The sequence below is a fragment of the Notamacropus eugenii genome, chromosome 3 (genome assembly GCF_028372415.1).
Source record: "Notamacropus eugenii isolate mMacEug1 chromosome 3, mMacEug1.pri_v2, whole genome shotgun sequence".
Classification (NCBI taxonomy): domain Eukaryota; kingdom Metazoa; phylum Chordata; class Mammalia; order Diprotodontia; family Macropodidae; genus Notamacropus; species Notamacropus eugenii.
The window spans coordinates 261,489,808-261,510,990 of record NC_092874.1 but is presented as its reverse complement, the minus strand read 5'-3'; the positions used below and the strand labels follow the sequence as shown (position 1 = coordinate 261,510,990).

Genomic DNA, 21,183 nt, shown 5'->3' with positions numbered 1-21,183 from the left:
TTTTAACAATCTCTGGGGCATTTTAATATAGCTGAGGAGTGTGGGTGGGGCATGACAAGTACCCTCCTATATTTGAAGAGCTGGGACAGCTAGGTGCTGCAGTGGATAGAGTACCAGGCCTGGAGTCAGGAAGAAGCATCTTCCTGAGTTCAAATCTGGCCTCAGACATTTATTATTTGTGTGACCCTGGACAGGTCACTTTACCCTGTGCATCTTAGTTTCCTCTTCTGTAAAATGAGCTGGAGAAGGAAACAGCAAACCACTTCAGTATCTTTGTCAAGAAAACCTCAAATGGGGTCACAAAGAGTCAGACAAGACTGAAACGATTCAACATTGACTGTTTAAAGAAGGCTGAAACTTGTTCTGCTTAGACCCAGAGGTCAGAATTGTGGGCAGTTGATGGAAATTAGAGATGAAGATTTAAGGTTGATGTAAGGTAAAAATCCATAAAAATGAGAGCTATTCAGTGGAGAACTGGGCAGCATTGAGAGGCAAAGTGTTTTCCTCTCCATTAGAGGTCTAGATGATCACTCATCAGGAATGTTGTAAAGGGGATTCTGTTCCTATTTGGGCCAAAATATATTGTCACCTAAGTCCCTTCCAAATCTGAGATTCCGTGTATATTTGTCTATGATATATGTATATTATAGCTTTTCATCAGTCAAAGTTTATTGAGTACTTATTGACTGACAACATTTTTTGGATTTGAAAAGTGTGTTGAATTATAGAAGAAACCCACATCTAGGGGTGCCATTGCCTTGCTTTTGTTAATATTAGTTAATATTTTGTTAATTTTGGTTAATATTTTATTAATATTTGTTAATATAATATTGTTAAAATTAGTTAATAATAATATTTTGTTAATATTAGTTAAAATTTCCAAATGTGGAAAATGGCATGGACCAGGCAACGTATTTGATTGTGTCAGTAGCATTTCTTAAGGAGGTAAGGGCTTAAGGTGGTAAGAAGGATAAGACAAAGAAATATTCAAACTAGTCTTCAATTTCACTCTATTGTAAGTCTAGCTTCACTTCTAGTTATCTAACTTTTCTTTTCTCCCCAAAGAGAAATTTTGCCACCAAAAACTAAGCATGAGGCACCGAACATATGAGGTCTGTCTTAGAAGTCACCTAATATTTGATACTTTAGGACTGATTAGGAAATTCACTTCCATTCAGGATGCATTTCTTAAGCACCTTTTCTGTTCCCAAAGAGTCAAAGTAATGTTGCACCTTAGAGGCAGGAAAATCTGGGTTTAAGTCAAACATAGACCATCTGTATGGGTCTAGGCAAGTAACACAATCTTTCAGTCCCCCAGGATAAGTTAAAGATGAGTTCCCCTTGTGCATATGTGATGGGACATTCTTTATATGCAATGTCTCACACCAAGGAGATCAAAGGTCCAGATCTAATGTTCCCATTGTTGTCAGATACTCAATGCCATATTTTTTGTTGTTCAATTTATCAGTCATGTCCTATTCTTCTCAAACCTGTGGACCATACCATTCATGGAATTATCTTGCAAAGACAGTGGTGTGGTTTGCCATTTCCTTCTCCAGTACATTAAGGCAAACAGAAGTTGTGACTTGCCCAGGGTCACACAGCTAGTAAATGTCTATGGCTGGATTTGAAATTAGGTCTCCTAGACTCCAGGTCAAGCATTCTATCCTTGGAGCCATCTAGCCATCTCTCAGTTTCCTAGATACAAAAATGAAAACTACCACTTTCAAGTGAAAATTTCTCAAGGAATTAACCTTTTACTGGGCAGTTATTCATTCAGATTTATGTTTGCAGAATATAGATTATAGATTTCTAATCTATAAATCTAGACTTCATAGATTTTTAATTAGACATTTTCTTTATGGAAGTTACTAATCTTCCCATGAAATTTGTCACTTTTGTCCTACAATGTTCCCTTCCCCAGCATCCCCAACTTTTTGATGGCAGTCTTAATGAAAGGACCTGTGTTCTTTATAGGATGGAGAATTGGAGGGAACCTTAGAGATCATCTAATGATGAACAACCCCCTCAGTTTGCAGATAAGATTATCAAGGCCAGAAAGGTTGTGACAAGTCCAAAGTCATATGGATAAGAAGCAGAACCTGGATTTGAATCCAAATCCTATAACTCTAAACTTAGTGCTCTTGCTACATACACTCAAAACTCTTGTTCCTATTATACAGATGAGGAAACTGAGGCTTATGGGAGGTTAAGCAATATTCTGGGTCACATAGCTAGTAAGGGTCGAGTTATTAATTTTCTTGGTCAAGTCTCCAGGCTCTGAAACTAAGGCTGTAGCTGCCACACCATACCACTTACTCCATGTTTCACAGCATCAGCTGAGCTAATTAAGTCAGAAATATGATACAATTAAAGCAAGTAGAATTTTTTATAGTGTAACTTCATCCCCTCCTCTTTCCTCTCTTACTCACCTAATTCTTCTAGGTGTAGGTTAGTCCAACGTCATATAAAGAAACCTTTGCTCATTATTCCCACCTTTATTTTTCTATTGTTGTCTCCTTTCTCAAAAAATCCGTACAATTTATACTTTCACCACAAACCTTCGTTACATAGTCTGTTGTGTGTTTAGCCTGTCCCTCCTACTAGATTATAAATTACTTGAGATCAGATATCGCATCTCATTTCTTTTCTATAGTATTCTTAGCACAGTATTGAGTTTTTGTTGTATTGAAACACTCTGGTGGAGTAGAAAGAACATTGAGCTTGGAGTCAGCAGAAGACGTGAGTTCAAGTCCTGGTTCTGCCCCTTCCTAAGAGTATGACTGTGGGAGTAGTTTACTGATCTGACTCAGTTTCGTCATCTGTTTTTGGTTTTTGTTGTTCAGTTGTGCCCTACCCCATTTGGATAGGCAAAGATCCTGGATTGGTTCTCCATTTCCTTGTCCTGCTCATTTTACAGATGAGGAAACTGAGGCAAACTGGATTAAGTGACTTGCCCAGGGTCACACATTTAGTGTGGATTTGCATTCCCATCTTCCTGGCTCTAGGTCCAGTGCTCTATCTGCTTGTGAGACCTAGCTGCCTCATCATCTGTAAAAGGGGTCAATGATATTTATACTATACCTCAGTATACTATAGTATACTGTACCATATATGCTATACTATACTAAGATTATACCTCACTGGGTGGCTGCAAGGAATGTATTTTGTGAAGTTTAAAAGTAATATAAATGGGAATTTTTATTATTATATTAAGTGAAACTCAATGAATTGTGTTTGTTGGTTGCTAGATTGCCCCACTTATTTCTAAAACCAAATTGAAATTGGTGCAGATGAGGTTAGTTTCTAATTCATGGTTCTCATCAGGATTGTAATGGGAGCAAGCTATATGGAAGGGGCAGCTAAGGGCTGGGTCTAGAGTCATGAAGACCTGAGTTCAGATGTGACCTCAGGCACTAACTGTGTGACCCTGAACAAATCACTTCACCTTATATGCCTCAGTTTCCTCATCTGTAAAATGAGCTGGAGAAGGAAATGGCAAACCACTCTAGTATCTTTGCCAAGAGAACCCCAAATGGGGTCATGAAGATTTGGATGTTGCTGAAATGAATGAACCATGAACTATGGGAAAACCATAATTCTCTTTCCCTCTTCTCTCCTCTCCCTGCCTCACCCCAGCATTTGCTTAGAGAATGCCACATGCAGCTTCCTAACTAAGGGCTGTAGGTAGGAGGTGATTTGTATGTGGACCTAATCAATGTATTCAATCTCTGCTGTCAAAGTGAAATAGCAGGTGATTTATGAGTATGTTTATCCATGTAACTGTAGCTTGTTTTTTTTCATTCTCATTGCTTTTCTTACTGCATCAATGCTGTTAACATTTCAATAAGGAACACAAGATAAACTCCAGTGTTAACAAGAAATTTCCATTTGTATTTTTCTACTTTCTTAATATAAACTAGCATGGTGTGCATGGAATGCTATTGTATAATTATTTACATAAATACATATATCTTCAAACGCGAAGGATCTGTATAATACAGAAGTAGGATTATTTTTTAAAATACCTTAAATCTCAACTTGGAAAGCAGAGTTCAACTATAAGTAGATTAATCTAGAGCAAGTTCATTATTATTTAATATTGTAGGGAAAAACTCTGAGGAACACAGAATGTGTTTTAAATTGGAGAATGAATCAAATGTGGATTGATTTCAACTTGAATATATACTTGATGCATACAAGTGATTTTCATGTCAAATATGTGTTAGGTATAGCAAAAAGTAGTTTTTAGCAATCCGTATTTAGTGCTGCAGACAGTGAATTAATCAGAAAAAAATGATACTTCATTGATGCCAGTTAAAACCTAATGTTCTATTTCTAGGAAGAGAACTGTGTGCCATAAAAGTCATATGCTCAAGAGATGAAAGACACATTCATTCGCTGATTTCTCATGAGGCTTCCTAAAGGAGATTAGTGAACTGTGTTAATGTTGCCATTTTCAGTAATTAGAGCAATCTCGTTCCATATTCCACAGCTAACAATTTGCAATCTACTTATGCTTCAGGCATGAACTTCTTGAAGAAGCTAGAAGAAAGGGATTACCTTTTGCGCAGTGGGATGGGCCCACAGTAGTTGCATGGCTAGAGGTAAGTAGATGGATAAAGTAAAAAGACCTTCAAAGCCCAAGCTCAATGAAAAGGTCAGAAGAGGGGTTCTTCTCAAGAATTGCCATTTCTGTGACTGCCAAGGAATTTACTGATATTGATGATAGATGTTTCTGTTTGCGTCCACGTTTCTTAGAAACCATGTGTTTCCTATTCAAGTTTTACTCTGAAGTGTCTAGAGAGTACATCCCTCTGTCTGTCCCTACGCTTGATATACTGTAAGCAATGCTACAGTTGGAGTCAGAGGGCCTTGGGCAGTTGCTCTGATGTTTATTTCTGTTGTGCTGCTGCTGCCATTGCATCAGTCATGTCAGACTCTTCATGGCCTCCTCTGGGGTTTTCTTGACAAAGAAACCAGAGTGGTCTGCCATTACCTTCTCTGGATTTTCTGACGCTCAGCAAATGGCTTCATCTTCCTGTGCCTCTACTTTTTCATCTCCAAAGTGAGGCTATTGGACCAGGTGATCACTGCCATCCATCTGATGCTAAGAAAGAATCCCATGGAAGGGCAATCAATTCAAAAGTATGTCTTCTAAACTGGACCAATAGAATGATTGGGAGTAACTGTCATTCATCGTCCAAAATCTTTCTCCTTGATGTTCTTCTGCTGTACTGAAGAACTGCAGCCATGCTTAGATATAAACTCTTTTCTCCTTCCAAGTCAAACAATTTTTCAAAAGCAATAGGAAAAAAAAAAGCCTAACACACTAATTCATCAGGTCTGGCCCAAAGACTGGTGCCTCTCCTGGGAGTAGCTGCTGCCTTCCAGCTTCCGTTGATCTATTGTCTTGTCTCCCCAATTTGGGGGTCTATCAGCTAGTCCAAGCACAAATGATTTTGTTAAGCCCAGGATTCACTTTCACATGCCTCATTAACAATAGCTTGATACCGCCTTTCTAGCCTAGGAACTTTGGATTGTTTGGCAGTGGGTAGGTCATTCTCCTCTCTGTGCTTTGTGGTACTGTCCTTTCTTCAAATGGGGAGAAAATTATTATTATTTTTTTTAGCAGATGGTTTTGTGATTTGTGAATGTCCTTAGATGAAACAGTTTGACCCAGTGGATAGAGAGCTAGTAGAGACAAAAAGAAAGATCTGTAATCAAGTTCCACTTTTTACTCATACTGACTTGTGTGACCATGGCCAATTATTTACTCTCTCTGTTCTAGGTATTCTAAGTTGCAGATATAATGTTGTGCCATAGTAGAGGAAATTCAGTGAGAACTTCTTTAGCTAGTGAAATATCCCTATTCCTTTTGGGATATAAAGTAGCCCAACTCAGTTTTTTAAATCATTTTGGAACATCCTGAGTTTATTATTTCCTATGGGGGGGAAAATTAAAATTCATTAAAAAAATTAATTCTTTACAAAAACAAAGCAAACTGCTTACACTGAGCAAATAATGCCAATGACTTAATTCAGTCAATACTAATCCATCAGAAGATGTTTTCCTGTTTGTGGTCAGGGATGGTCTTTTCAAACTGGTCATTGAATTTCCTATGGTTAAAATCAATTACCTGACAGCATACTTGACCAGATCAGTTTCAAAAGAATTGTTTTTTGTTTGTTTGCTTCTTTTGCATTTCTCTTTCATTATGATTAAAACTTTCTCAAGATTGCCAGTGAGAAGACTGTTACTTGGGGAGATGACGAGTGAATCTTTCAGTAAAAAAATGTTCTAGCATCCACTGACGTTAATGTGCTAAGAAATTACAGACAGCATAGTTTGCAATAATTAAACCTACCTTTAGCATCTGGGAATTGCCCGATAATTGCTTCATGATGTGTCTCAAATCATGAAATTGAACAAGCAGGATGGATGAGCTAAGTAATACAGTGAGTGAGTGTTCTTAACTTTTCACCCCATTATCTGGGAGTACAGATTTGATTATGAATGACATGTGTAAGTGAGCTCTGGGTTGGCCCTAATTCATCCATGTCAAAAATAAAATACTACAAGGATACTCAGGAGTGACATTTATGAAAAGGCATGACCATCTATGACATAAGTGTTTACTGCTACATTTCTTCAGTCAGATCAGACTAACTGCTTTAAGGACCTAATGGTAGAATCACCAAGGGTCAAATCAGGCAGTTTTGGTTTGATGAGTAGTCTTGTTAATATTACAGAATGCAAAAGACAAAGGAGAAATATGGTGCAAAACTCAAGACTGGATAATTGAGGAGACAGTGATAGAGCTATAGAAAGATTGCTATTTGTAATATTTTATTCAATTAACAAAAATGATTTTCTCTTCCTCCCATCATATGAAGAAAAAAGGGATTGAGAAAGGAGGAATTCTTGTCACAAATAAGCAAAGCAATTGACCATGTATAAAAAATTTCTTATTACACATACCTTCTTGCCAAGATATGGGTTAATTATATTCTATAACTTAAGATAAGGTAATAAAAATGGAAGGACAAGAAAAAGGAGACCTAGGTTCTGACCATGGTTCTATTTTGTATTGCCTCTGATACCTGGGTCTCAGTTGCTTCATCTCTAAAATGAGAGTCTTGAACTCGATCAGACGTGCACAACATGGCAATTGGTAGGGGCCAGAATTAATAAAGGATAATGTTCTTCAGGCTGCAGATAGGTTAGACTAGAGACAGACTGATGATGGTTGATTGCCACAGGTCATGTGACAAACAGGAGAGTGTGCAGTGGCAACCCTATATTTTTTGCAGGGCACCCAAAATCAGTTGGTGGGCCCATGGCCCATATGTTATGCAGGACTGGACTAGATGATGCCTGAGTTCCCTTCCAGTGCTAAATCTACGTTAGAATCTGACATCCTATATTTTTAGATTAAGGCTCGGGGTTCTCCACTTAAAAAAAACCCAAAAAACCTTCATTTTTTTCTTCTGTTTCCCTCTCTGTTGTTGAGCAATAAAAATCAGTAAATCAAAATAAATTCCCTCATGATACATATAATATGTATATATATATATATGTATATATATATATATGTGTGTGTGTGTGTGTGTGTGTGTGTGTGTGTGTGTGTGTATACATATATATAGTCAAGCAAAACAAAACCCCTTATTGGCCACATTCAAATATAGATGTCTCATTCTGTATTGTAAGCCCATAATCTCTCTGGCAGGAAGTGGGTATCATGACTCATCTTTAGACTTCTGAAATTATGACTTGTCAGTACTTAATCAGAGTTCAAAGTTGTTTTTCTTTATAAGGTTGTTGTCAACACAGAAATTAAATCTTCCTACTTCTGATCACTTTGCTTCATTTCTTAGAAGTCTTTTCAATTTCCTCTGAAACTTTCTAGTTCCGATGGCGCCATATTAATTGATTGCTTTTTCATTTCTGTCTAAAATCCCATACTTAGTTTAATCATCCAGTTACATTATACCTTCCCAACACCAAAGGATTTCCCTATGATTCTCCACTTTAAAAGAGAAGCCCATAAGAGAGTTGCCAAGAGCCTGATTTGACTATCTGTCCCATGTGCAGTAGATGTTGTATCTTGTACCATGTCATCTCTTCTTTTCCTGCCAGTAATCTGTATCCTTCATAGCATACAATTTCCTTGAGGACAAAGATTGTTCAGTTTTTGTCTTTGTACTTCCTTGGCCTAGCAAGTGCCCAACAAGTAGTAGATAATAAGTGTTGAATGGCTAATTGATTCCCCTTCCCTTCCCTATCACTGAAATTACTCATTCTTCCTGATGAGTAAGACATTCCTTTGAAGATTTCTTCTCTCTTCCCTTGCTCATTCTCATTATAGTATAAGACACAAGTTAGAAGAACTTAAAAGTTTGGAGAGATGATTAGCATAAAACACCATCTTGTCGTAATGATTTAAGAGCACAAAATAACAGTTATAGGATTACACATGAAATCAATTGTATAGAAATACAGTTACCAAAATATTAAAGGTAAAATGAGTTTCCATACCCCATGTTAAGAACTTCTGCATAAGGATTCATTAAGCCCAAACCCAACCCAAAGCCCAAACCAAAATTATATGATTTTCTCAAGACCATGTAGGTAGCAAGAAAAAGGCAGAATTCTTGACTGTAGATCTGGTATTCCTTCCACTAGACTGTGCTGCTTTGCTATCTTAGGATGTCTATTCATGTCAGTTTTGCAGGACTTTATGTCAATGTCCCCCAATCTTATAATTCCAGTATGTTAACCTAGTGAATTTCCAAGCAAAGAGACCATGCTTATAGAACTGAATTATTTTGAATTTCCTGTATTCCCTCAATTTCCTACAACACCAGAGAGGAAGCTTCATGATGGAGAAGGGACCACAGGGTCATTTAGCCCAGCTCCCACATTTTACAGAAGAAAAAGTAAGCCCAATATTAACTTATCCAGTCGCTTATTCAGTCACCGGAAGAAGATTTTTAAATCAGAAGAGTTATATTTATTCAGACCAGTGGGGGTTGGAAAGCTAAATTAAAAGAGAAATTTGGATGCATGTAATTATTCATTTCACCCTTTCCCTGATTCCCATAGCTGTGGTTGGGAATGCCTGCCTGGTATGTCGCAGCTTGCCGGGCCAATGTCAAGAGTGGCGCTATCATGTCTGCTCTGTCAGACACAGAGATCCAGAGAGAAATAGGAATCAGCAACCCTCTACATCGCCTGAAACTCCGATTAGCAATCCAGGAGATGGTTTCTCTAACAAGCCCGTCTGCTCCCCCTACATCTCGAACGGTGAGTCACTTTCCACTTGTCTCCTCTCCCACTCCAGTGTTAAACAGGGCTGGCATTTTGAAGTCTGCTCCTTCCAAATTAGTATGAATTATTCTGAAGAGATGAAGCTTGCACTTCATTAACCTTGCTGCTATTTGTGATAAGTTTTCCTGTGTGAAGCCTTCTTTCCTATCAGACTGGAAGGGTCCATTTATCATCTCAGTATTCTATGGTGTTTTAAAGTGACTGAGAAATTTGAAAAGATCTGGGCATTTAAATAATGATCAGAAAGTTTAGACTGTTAACTGAGATGCTTACTTTTCTCTTTCACATAATCCAGCCAGAGCATTTATAAAAAAGCTTCACCCGCAATATGTTCTCTACTCAATATTTTCTTAAGGGTTATGCTTTCTTCCAAATAGGAGATGAATCATTTATATGCCCTATTTCAAACTTAAGCAGTTTTTCTAAGGATGAATAAAGATACTTCCAGATTTAATTTTTCATGAGTACTAGGTTGTATTATATCCCTTCATGATCTGTTTTTAAGTTTTTCTTCTTTAGCCTCTAAGCTTTCTTTAGACTTCCGTATATCCCCAAAATACAGGATGCATTTAAATATGGCCAAGTGAAAAGAAGAGACAGTGGCAAATTCAGACTTTCAGGAAAACTTTAGTAAGCCCAAATCTCTAGAGAAAGTGGAGAGAGTAAAAGCTGATCCATGAAGTCACATCTCATGGCACCATTTTTTAAATAGTAGACCCATCCCGAGCATCCCAGACACTAATGCATATGGTCAGTCAGTAATCCTTTATAAACCATTTACTATGTGCCAGTTATTGTGCAAGGTGCTGAGGATACAGAAGAGGCAAAAAGATAGTTCTTGTCTCATGGATCGTTAGATGATTTTAAGTCATAGTTGAGAGGTTCACATCACAGGTGCTACTCAGAGTCTCATAAAATTGTTGTTCAGTCATGTCTGATTTTTCATGAACCCATGGACCACACTGTTAATGGGGTTTTCTTGGCAAGGATACTGGAATGATTTACCATTTCCTTATGCATCATATAACAGTTAAAAATAAGAAAAATGTGCATTGTGGACCAATGGCTCTAAGTTGCACGACTGAAGTTTTTTTCAGGTAATATTAATGCTCAAAAATAATCATTCATAAACATTACGGTTTAGAAAATACTTTCCTTAACTTGTACTTCATGTGTGATAGGTGTTATAAGTATCCCCATTATGTGATAAGTATTATAAGTATAACTATCCCCATTGTACAGAAGAGCTTCTCAGGGGTTGCTTTTTGTCCTTTGTTTAAGGATTAAAGAAATTAAGTTACTTAGCTATAGTAACACAAGTACGAAGTATCATCATTGAAGCCTGAACTTAGCTGTGATTCTAAGCTCGGTGTACTTCTATTGGACTAAAAATTGAGTGAGAAAGTATTTCTGTTATTTAAAGAAATTTTTTTATTTACATTTATTTATATTTAATAAATTTATATTTTTTTAATTTATTTATATTTATGTATCAGCTTATAACAGACTTTCTCAATATCTGTTTTCATCTTTTGTTTCCCTCTCTTCCCCAAAGGCTAGATTTTAGTCCTAGTGATATAAATCCTACTTTTAAAGGAATTAGTAGTCATTTTTCCCTAAACTACAACTTGAACTTCTGCTAAAAAAAAAAAGTAATGAGTAGGAGAAGGAGACTTTACAGACCATCCAGTATACGCCCCTTTATTTTAACAAATGAAGAATCAGATGTCCATGGTAGTTAAATGACTTTCAGAAGGATGTGAACCCAGCTTTTCAAAATACCGAACCAGTATTCATTCCACTGTACTGTGGAGGCTGCCTCATTGTTCTCCTTTGTGCTATGGCCATCCTGTGTATCCAAGTTAAATGATATCATCGAGGGCACAGTTAAAATAAAATCAGATATGGCATCCCAAGAAGAGTCTACATGGAGTTCAGTATGCAGATACCCAGTGAAATAGATAATCACTTTGGGAGGTTTTCATGCACTTTGAAGCTGGGCAAAGTTATCTTGAAATACATCCAAAAATATAAACCAGTTATTTATCACATGCTAAGTAATATGTGTGGTGTGTAGGATACAAAAAGAAAAAAACAAACTACTTCCTGCCCTCATGGAGCTTACATATTCTATTGAACTAAGAGACTCATGTCCAAGAGATTTGCATTTTGCTAATCATTGAGAGTGATACCAAGAAGTTTATAGTTTAAGAATTATAAAAGCTATAAAATTAAATCTGCCACATTTCACAAATGAGAAGACTGAGGTTCAGGGAAGGTAAGTGACTTGCCCAAGATTGCATAGGTAATAAGCATCAGAGGTAGAATTTGGATCTGGTTCTTTGACCTCAGAGCCAAAAGCTTTTTCCATTGTATCACACTGATGAACATGACAATGACTGATTTCTAGTAGCTATAGTTGTAGTAGCAGTAATAGCAACAGAACTTGTAGTGGTGGTAGTAGTAGTAGTAGTAGTGGTAGTAGTAGTAAAATATCTTTAAAGAAATGATGCACCATATAAATATTTCCTTTTGTGAGTTGGACTTAAAAGGGGTTCCTTTAAACAACAAGTTTCCCTAGTGCTTTTCAAATATAATTCAATCTTTAGAATTTGTTTGACATACAACTCTTCAAAACACCAGCTGCGAAAAGCAAAAACCATACATCATGAAAGCCATAATTCAAAACATATTCATAATTTAAATAACCCACAACTAGATTTCAATACCATAAATGATTTCTTTGTATTTCTCAGAACCAAGTGCATTATTTGGATACATTGAAGGCTCTGTTTGGCTTGCCTGCTTTATTTTATTTTATTTTTTTTTTATGGAATAAAATAAGTATTTCCACAACATAGTACAATAAAAAAGATAATTGCACATGATACTGCAAACCTTTACACAACTTCTTATTTCTTTCAAATATACAGTGAAATTATCATGTAAATTTCCTTTTTTTCTTCCCTCTCCCACCCTAGAGAAAGCTACCATTAGATACAAATAGGTGTATATATGTGTGTGTTTGTGTATGTATGTTTATGCATATATGCACTTGGTTCTGAGAACATTTTTTGTTCATTATACATTAATTCTATTAAATGTTTCATATATATGCATATGCATGTATGTGTATATGTTTGTAAAAAATGTGTACATGTCTATTATATGTATGTACATGTATATTGTAGTAGTAGTAACTAATATTACAACATATATGTGTGTGTCTGTCTGTGTGTGTGTGTGTGTGTGTGTGTGTGTGTGTGTGTGTGTGTGTACAACAGGAGCCCATCAAGTCTATACCACAGGGTATGTATATGTATGTCTATATACACATATGTGGAAAATTCTTCTGTACATACTTCTATTCATCAGTTCTTTCTCTGGATGCAAATAGCACGTGTCCTTTATAGTTAATTTGGGCATTCATAATAGAGAAAATAACTTCCTGCCTGCTTTCACTTTATATGAACAAAATCGGTCTCTGGGCCAGCCTAGGACTTTAGGCTCCGCCTCATGTCGCGAGAGTGAGGCTCTGTTATATTGGCAGCACTAATTTTTTCCTGTCCATCAGCACTCTGAACTGTCCTTTAGATTTGCTTCAGTTTCTATTCACATAATTTCTCTCACAATAAAACACATGGTTTTATAGAGTTAATATATATTTGTGCATGCATATATAATACGTATGTACACATTTATACAAAACATACACATATACATGCATGTGTACACATATATGAAACATTTAATAGAATTATTGTATAATGAGCAAGAAAATTCAATAAAGTCTATTTCGAGAAACATTTAAACTACCCTAATGAAACCTAATGAAACCAGGGAAAAAGCAAAAACTGAATTATCAAGTCAGAATGTTCCGACATTACTGATAGACTGACAGAAACCCCTTTGATCTAGGTTAGCTCTCTGGACTCTCCTTAGGTACAGCTGTTTTCTGTCATTCTCATGACATCTGTTTCTCTTCAATCTTTCTCTTGCTCCCAATTAACTTTCATAATTTAGGAGGTCCTTATCCCATAAACTCATTTGAAGATTTATTTTAGTTTGCTGTCTCTTTCCCCTATGACTTAATGAAGAAAGTGTTTGTTTTTTTTTTTGATAGTGATTCTTCTAAAATTTTCTTTCCCAAATTCTCATATGACAACATATCATCTGAGTATCATTTCTGAATGTTAACTGTACAACATTAATCAGATATATTCAGGGTTTTATTTGGAGTAAACTTTTCTGGATCACTGTGTTTCCATATGGTGTGCAGGATTTTTTAATTACTAAACTCATATATGGGCAGCTAGGTGGTACAATGGATTGAGTACCGGGCCTCAAGTCAGGAAGATTCATCTTCCTGAGTTAACTCAGATATTTATAGCTACGTGACCCTGGGCAAGTCACTTAACTCTGTTTGTCTTAGTTTCCTCATCTGTAAAATGAACTGGAGAAAGAAATGGCAATCCACTCCAGTATCTTACCCAAGAAAATCCCAAATGGCATCACAAAGAGTTGAACACAACTGAATGACTGAACAAAGACCAAGCAGGAAATGGTTGTTGACAGTTGTTGGCCAGTAGAGCCCTGAGCGCTTCCAAGCAGGAGGAGTTTGGTGGTAGAGCCCTACCTGTGCTTTATTCTCCATGTTCCTGTCACCTGTCCCAGCTGCCCAGTGTTGTATTCGGGCTGCCCAGCTGCAGCATCTCCCCTGGATCTGTTTTCCCCATCCTCTCAAACTAGACCTTCACCCCAGCCTAACTATACACTCTGTGCTTTAGTTCTTTAGCCTCAGGAAAGTAAGGTAAGAAGCAACTTCCAATAAATTGGAAATTAATGACAGACTTAATCTTCACTGTAGCCACTTAAGGTGTTTTCAGAAGAAGCATCAGGTTTGTTTTAAGAATTAATGAATTTGTTAACCCCAGGAATGTCTAGTTAGTAGAACCGTGGGAGTGATGGACTTTCCTGATATCTGGAGCAGTGACAGGTTATCCAATCACTTGCTTTCCCTCTAACCTGCGTGTACATTTGAAGAATTAGGGTCAGTAACATCAGCCTCTAGTTAGAATGGCTGCCCAGTATTACAGATGGAGCAGGAGCTGAAGTCATTACATTATAGATGAAGCACTAGAAAGAACTTCACAATCCATCTAGTCTAACCCTTTCATTTTACAGACAAGGCCACATAGGTGCAGAGAAGGTCAATGACTTATCTAAGGTCACACAGATAGAATTGGAAGCCATGTCCCTTGACTCCAGAGCTAGTACTCTTTCTACTCCATCACATTTGGAATCCCACCTTAGAGTCTTTGCATCTCTGTGACACCAAGTAAGAGCCTTAATCTTTCTGACCCTCAGTTTTCTCATCTATGAAATGGAGATAATTAATTTTCAAGGTAATTATGAGGCTCAAAAGAGATCATATTTGTGAAGGATTTTGCAACCCTTAAATTGTGAGTTATTATGACTTAACTATTCTTATAAAAGTTGGTCATCTGTGATTCAGGAATTGCTTCAGTTACATGCTTTACTTGGGAATACTGGAAGACAGAGTTCAGTTATCTAGCATAGTCCTTTGCAAACCTCCACTTAAATGAACATAGGCTTTTCCTTGAAGATCTTCTAGGAAAAATATAGTTTTTCATAGTGTTAACCTATTGTTAGAGAGGTCACAACATCTTCACTATTTGGGGTCTAAATTAAGACATTGGTTCAATAAATTTTGTAAACTAAGACTGGATTAAAGTAATTTTTCTTAAGTAATCAGTGAAGGGCACTTTGAACAAACTGTAAATAAAATAACTCAGGCAAATAATGGAAATCATTGGATGGAAAGAAGAGAGTGACAGATGAGTGAGTATAGTCTGCGTTCCTAAAATAGTCTATAAAATTCATTTCTTCCAAATGATTTAATGCTTCAAATATTCAGGTTGTCATCTGATGGAAAAAGTTCCACATTTATTAAAATAAATATGACTTATAAGCCAAGAAAAAAAGCAATTTTCCATGCCTTCTAGATTCTAAAAACAATTTTTCCCTTGTTTTTATCCTGAAAGGAATGGAATGTAAGTACGTTATGAAATTTGAGGATGTTCAGGAGCACGGAATCTGATGCAAATTCTTTCCATCATTTTAACATATAAGCTCTTTGAGGGAAGGAACCATGTCATTTTTTGTTTTATAACCAAAGTCAAAATGTGTAAAACAAAGCAAGTACTTTTTTTTTTTCAATTAAATCAAGGCATCATCTGGGATTATGCATACCCAGTTTTCAACTATTTCTTTTATTTCTGATAAAATTTGAAATATGTTCTGTTTCAATGTTATTATTCTGGTCAATTTACTGGACAGACCAATCAGGGAGTAGGTGCCCAATAAAAATGTTTTTTAATTAGATTATTCATAAGGCTGTCAAGATCAGAGGCATGAAGATGTAGGGGAACTATGCTGATGATTTGAGTTGACAACACTTTTGTCCTTGGAATCCTACAGTGCTGACCACCTTTCAGAACTGGGAAGGCCAAGCAACTGAATGGTTATAGGGTGAGCAAAGGCTGTTGTATTTGTCAGGATATCATATACAGTTTGAGTAATGTGTCAGGATTTCCAGAAAATTTACAATGAAAATAGAATCCCTTGAAGAATGGATTCTGGTTACAAACTTATTTGTCATTTGTCCTTTTCCCCTAAATTTACTTAAACTATAAAACATTTAATTATAGAATGAATGTTAATAGAAGGTAGCTTTGAAAACAAGTGAAATTAGTAGGATTCTGCCTCCTAAGCAGAATGTTCTTCAGTGTTATTCAATTCTTGAGGGCCAGTTAGGGGAAAAAGTGAACAAAGTGGACTTGAAGTCAGACCTGGATTTGAATGTGTCTTACATTCTTGCTATCTGTGTGACCCTGGACAAATTATTTACCCTTTTTTGTCTTGAACATGACAGAAATATGACTAAACAAATTTTAGAAATGTATTTTCTTACAAAGACATTTAAAAAGGCAGAGACAATTTTTTTAACAAAACTTGCCTTTATTGATTTTTTTCATTCAAAACAAAATATCTGAATGTTATATATTTCGTTGTTGTTCAGTCACATCTGACTTTTTATGACCCCATTTGGGGTTTTCTTGGCAAAGAACTGGAGAGGCTGCCATTTCCTCCTCCAGATCATTTTACAGATGAGGAAACTGAGGCAAACATTGGTAAGTGACTTGCCCACGGTCACAAGAAGTATCTCCAGATTTGAACTTAGGAAGATGAGTCTTCCTGACTCCCAGCCTGGTACTCTGTCCACTGTACCCCCTAGCTATGTATTTATTTAAGTAGCAAAAGGAAGAAATGATCAAGATAAAAGTCATGTATATTTAATGCCATGACTCTATCAAGGTCATGTATACAGATATACAACTGTTTTTGATGTTCTCTTTCTAGCAAGTATTTATACTCAAAATGACTTTCTATAACACTACAAAGTGGTACATGCTATAACCTGCCAAAAAGTCTTTATAAGAATATCTCACAACTAACAATTCTCTGTTACTTCAGAAAATAAAGCTTTTTTTTTTTTTTTTTTTTGGTACTTCATGGTTTGCTTTTTTGTTTCCATTTTCCTGGAGAAGCAGCTGTGGCATAATGGATAGAGAGCTGACTTTGGGATCAGGAAGACTTGGACCCCAATCTGGCCTCTATATTTACTGATGGTGTGTCCTTGGGTCAGTCACTTAAGTCTCTCTATAAGAGAGCTGCCTAGAGCAACTATGAGTTGAAAAGAAGGTGACATTCTACCTTGGTAGATGGAGTTTTTCTCATCTGGGTGTTTCCTCTATCAATGAAAGCATAGGCCCCATCCCTATTCCTCCCTTTTATTGATTAGTAAGAAGATAACAATGTTGGTTTTGAAACTACTTGGAATAAATGGCATGTCCCTTACTGCATGGTCTCCTTAAGCATAAAAGATTCTTAAAAGCGCTGTGGACTTCTCTGTCATGTCCTGCTCACTCTAGAGGCAAGAACATAGCTATGTTGATGGTGATGCTGTTGACTTACAGTGGTGCTGGCTTTCTTCTTTACCACTGCTTACCTAATGTGGATTCTACCTACTTCCCTGTGGGCCTTGTCCTTAGCCCTCAGGCAATGTTTGGGTGACCCATGAAGAAATGGAAAACCTTGCTGCTCCAGCCAAAACGGTCAGTATTTTTGGCTTTCTTCAGTCTTAAGACCAAAAAAAATTATGTCTATATTAATAGTTTCAAGACTAATAAACATGAGGGAAGCCATTAGAACTTACAGATTGTTTTTTTAAAAATCATTTTGAATTAATTAGCAGTAATAATTTTAATCATGTTCAGCTTTGGCACTTGACTAGTTAAGGACTGAGTCACATTAACCTTTTGTACTTAAAAAAGGGCTTCTGAGTAAATTTTTAGCAGAGGACATACAAAATATTCATGTGGTTTCTCTCACTTGGTCATCTCAGCTATATTTATAGTATTGGTGTGAAAACATCCCATCTGGTAGCTTCCTATTTTAACTAATTATTCTTGCTAACACAGTGCTAAGTCTAATTGTTTGGAGGATGCTAAAAGGACCGGAAGAGCCCTTGGTGCCCTCTGCGTTGTCGCTTCCTGGCAGCAAGGTGCTCCTCTGATTACAGTTCTGGTTTCTAGAATCAGTGTAAAGTTTTTGTTTCACTCTTTTTTAAATTGCACAGTAACTCGCAGTCGAATGAGTTAGAACAGTTTCGCAAATTGAATTGTATGTATGTTAATTCCACACTTAAAATATCAAAGGTGGAATGTTTCTAATTTTTTTAACAACTGAACCTCCCCTTTTTTGTTACTGTTTATAATTTTCAAAACAATCTAGCACAGACCAGTTAACCTCTTAATAACTGGGGAAAATACATTAATTAATTTGTACACGCATTTATTGTCTCTCCCTCCTAGTAATGCCCAAATTCAACAAATATTTTCTTATGAATGCTAATTTTCCCAAACTCCTTAGTGACCAAATGTTAAAATATATGTTTTTCTCATGAATGGTAACCAAAATTTGGAAATGACAAAAGCAAATTTTCAAAAAATCATGAAAGCCCAGCATGACTTTGTGGGTGTGAAAATGCACTAAAAAACCTAATTGCTTGGAAATTCCTTTTAATTGATCACTCCTCTTGTGAGAAGCAAGTCTGTGTCTGTAATCATCTGTGTACACATTAGAATTATTAACTTTTTCACATAACTATCAAGATTGTTGAATTTCATACCCCTGAACTAATTTGATATATTTTATTTTTCCTCGCTTTATTAATAACTACATGCTGCTTCTGCTAACACAGAAAGAATCTGAGGAAGGAAGCTGGGCCCAGGTATGAATTCATTATGTTCAAATTTACTTGGCATAAGGCAATAGTTTATTCATAGCAATTCATATGAATTAGCAAGCAATAAGGACAAGGGTATAGTACTTTTTTTAGCATTACATACACTGTAAAATGTTGATTTCATTGTACAAGTTGAAAATGGTAGCACATATATTTTAAAATATTCCCTCAATAAATTTACCAAACCACATTATTCTAAAAGAAAATATATTAACTAGGGGAAAATTATTACCTTCCAGTCATAAGATAATTTCCAAGTGATCAATATTTGTAAAGTGCTGGCCTATATAATATTTTAGCACAGAACATTAATTTAGATATCAAAACCATTTGCTTAGTGTAGAATTCATTTGTTCATTTTGAGACCAGGGAGTCAATGTATGTTATTGAACCCTATATTCGTTTTCCAGCTTAGCCTGCTCAACTCTAGAAGGAGAATGAGGAAATGGTGATTGAGGGTGGGGTGTAAGGTACTCATATAGTGATGGACTCTTAGAAAATTCACTTTCAGACTTTGGCCTGATGATCCCTGAGGCTATGTTCTGTATCAGTTCACTTTGGTCACAGTACTGGATAATTAGTCAACACATCCCTTGGGCTTGACTTTAGATCATCCATGTTGTGTTTACCCAAAGAGAACTTAAACGTCCAGCATGACTCAAACAATTAATATGTATATTGTTTTCAAAATAGATAGATGTGTACATATAGATAAATATGTAGACACATACATATGTGTTACTGTATATATACATATGTGTAAATACATACCCACATCCATACACAAACATATATGTGCACACATATAAACATACTTGTATGTGCACACGTGTGTATATATCATGTATTTATACACATGTGTGTTGCTCTATATACACATGTGTAAATGCATATACATACATGCACATATGTACACATACATATATACGCACATACATATGTGTGTGTATATATATGATATTCTTTACCCAGACATATACATCTGGCAGATGTAGAGACTGGAGTGAATCTTCATTTTCAAGAACTCTTCACAAAACCATCAGCACACCCAGAATAACCACAATCACAATTAGGAAGCTTTCTATACTAATTTCATGCCTTGCCCCTATGAGGAAGAAGCACATGTTCTTTTGGTTTTGTTTTAGACTAATAACTTCATCAGTATTAAAAAAGGAGGTAGCCTGGTACAGAGGAAAGAGTACTGGTTCTGGAGTCAGAGGATCTGGGTTCCAATTCTGCCTCTATGTGAACTGAAGCAAGTCATTGGATCTCCTAGGCTCTGGTTTCCTTATCTATAAAATGATGGGGATAAGATTAGATGACTCCTGATGTCCCTTCCATCTCTAAACCTATGATTCAGTAGTCCTCATTCTCTGACGTTAATGACCCTGTCTCCTTTTCTGGGTTCTCATCCTACTTTCACCCCTTAAACCTGGTACCTCTAAGAGATTCTTCTCTTTTCTCTCCCTTGGAAATTCTAACTATTCACCTCTCTACCAATGATTCTCTAATCTATAACTCCATCCCAACATCCCACTGGTAATCCAAATGCAACTGAACCCAAACTTACTCCTCTTCTAACTGTTCTGTTTCCACTAATGACATCACCAGTCACCCATAGTCATCATCACTTTGAAATCATCTTTGAATATGTAGTTTCTGATTTCTGTTGATCCTGTCTTTGCAATCACATCCATCCTTCCCCTTGCATTGCCCCCATAACTACATGAGTAAAAGCCCTCATTACCTCTTGCCTGAACTATTATAGTAAGACTGACTAGTCTTCCTGCCTCCATTTCAGCCCTTCCCAATCCATCCCTCACATTGTTGTCTAATAGTGCAGTGGATAGAGCACCAGTGCAGGAGTCAGGAGGACCTGAGTTCAAATCTTACCTCAGACACTCACTAGCTATGTGACCTTGGGCAAGTCACTTAACCCCAATTGCCTCATTCTGGGTCATCTCCAGTCATCCTGATGAATATCTGGTCACTAGATTCAGATGACTCTGGAGGAGAAGTGAAGCTGGTTCACAGCCAAAGTCAAGTGCAAGTCATGTCATTACTTCTCTTCTTCTTCAGCAACAAAGGATGAACACACACATAATAACCCACTGCCTGATGAGTTAAGAATAAACTTGAGTCTTTCATTTGCAAACTGAATCCACCCCACCTGTCTAGCTCCATCCCATATTTCCTAGCTTTATCTCATCCTTTATGTGTATTTATTCTACATTTTGGGGGCAGATAGATGGCAAAGTGGATAAAACACCAGGCTTAGAGTCTTCCTGAGTTTAAATCTGACCTCAGACACTTAGCAGCTGTGTGACCCTGGTTTGTCTCAATTTCCCCATCTATAAAATGAACTTGTGAAAGAAATGGTAAACCACTCTAATATCTTTTCCAGGAACATCCCAAATAGGTCAGGAAGAGTCACATTTGATTGAAAACACCTAAACAAC

At 36.6% G+C, this 21,183-nt stretch overlaps 1 protein-coding gene across 3 annotated transcripts in view; it reads left to right on the top strand.

Annotated features, from left to right (window-relative positions):
* Nucleotides 1-21,183, top strand: part of PPFIA2 (PTPRF interacting protein alpha 2) — a 684,724-nt gene that overhangs the window by 643,185 nt on the left and 20,356 nt on the right. For all 3 annotated transcript variants that reach the window (XM_072655483.1, XM_072655485.1, XM_072655484.1), the window contains 4 exons: nucleotides 4,526-4,607; nucleotides 9,109-9,309; nucleotides 17,469-17,531; nucleotides 18,680-18,709. In XM_072655483.1, coding sequence (XP_072511584.1) covers nucleotides 4,526-4,607; nucleotides 9,109-9,309; nucleotides 17,469-17,531; nucleotides 18,680-18,709 — 376 coding nt within the window. The remainder of the gene's footprint in view (nucleotides 1-4,525; nucleotides 4,608-9,108; nucleotides 9,310-17,468; nucleotides 17,532-18,679; nucleotides 18,710-21,183) is intronic.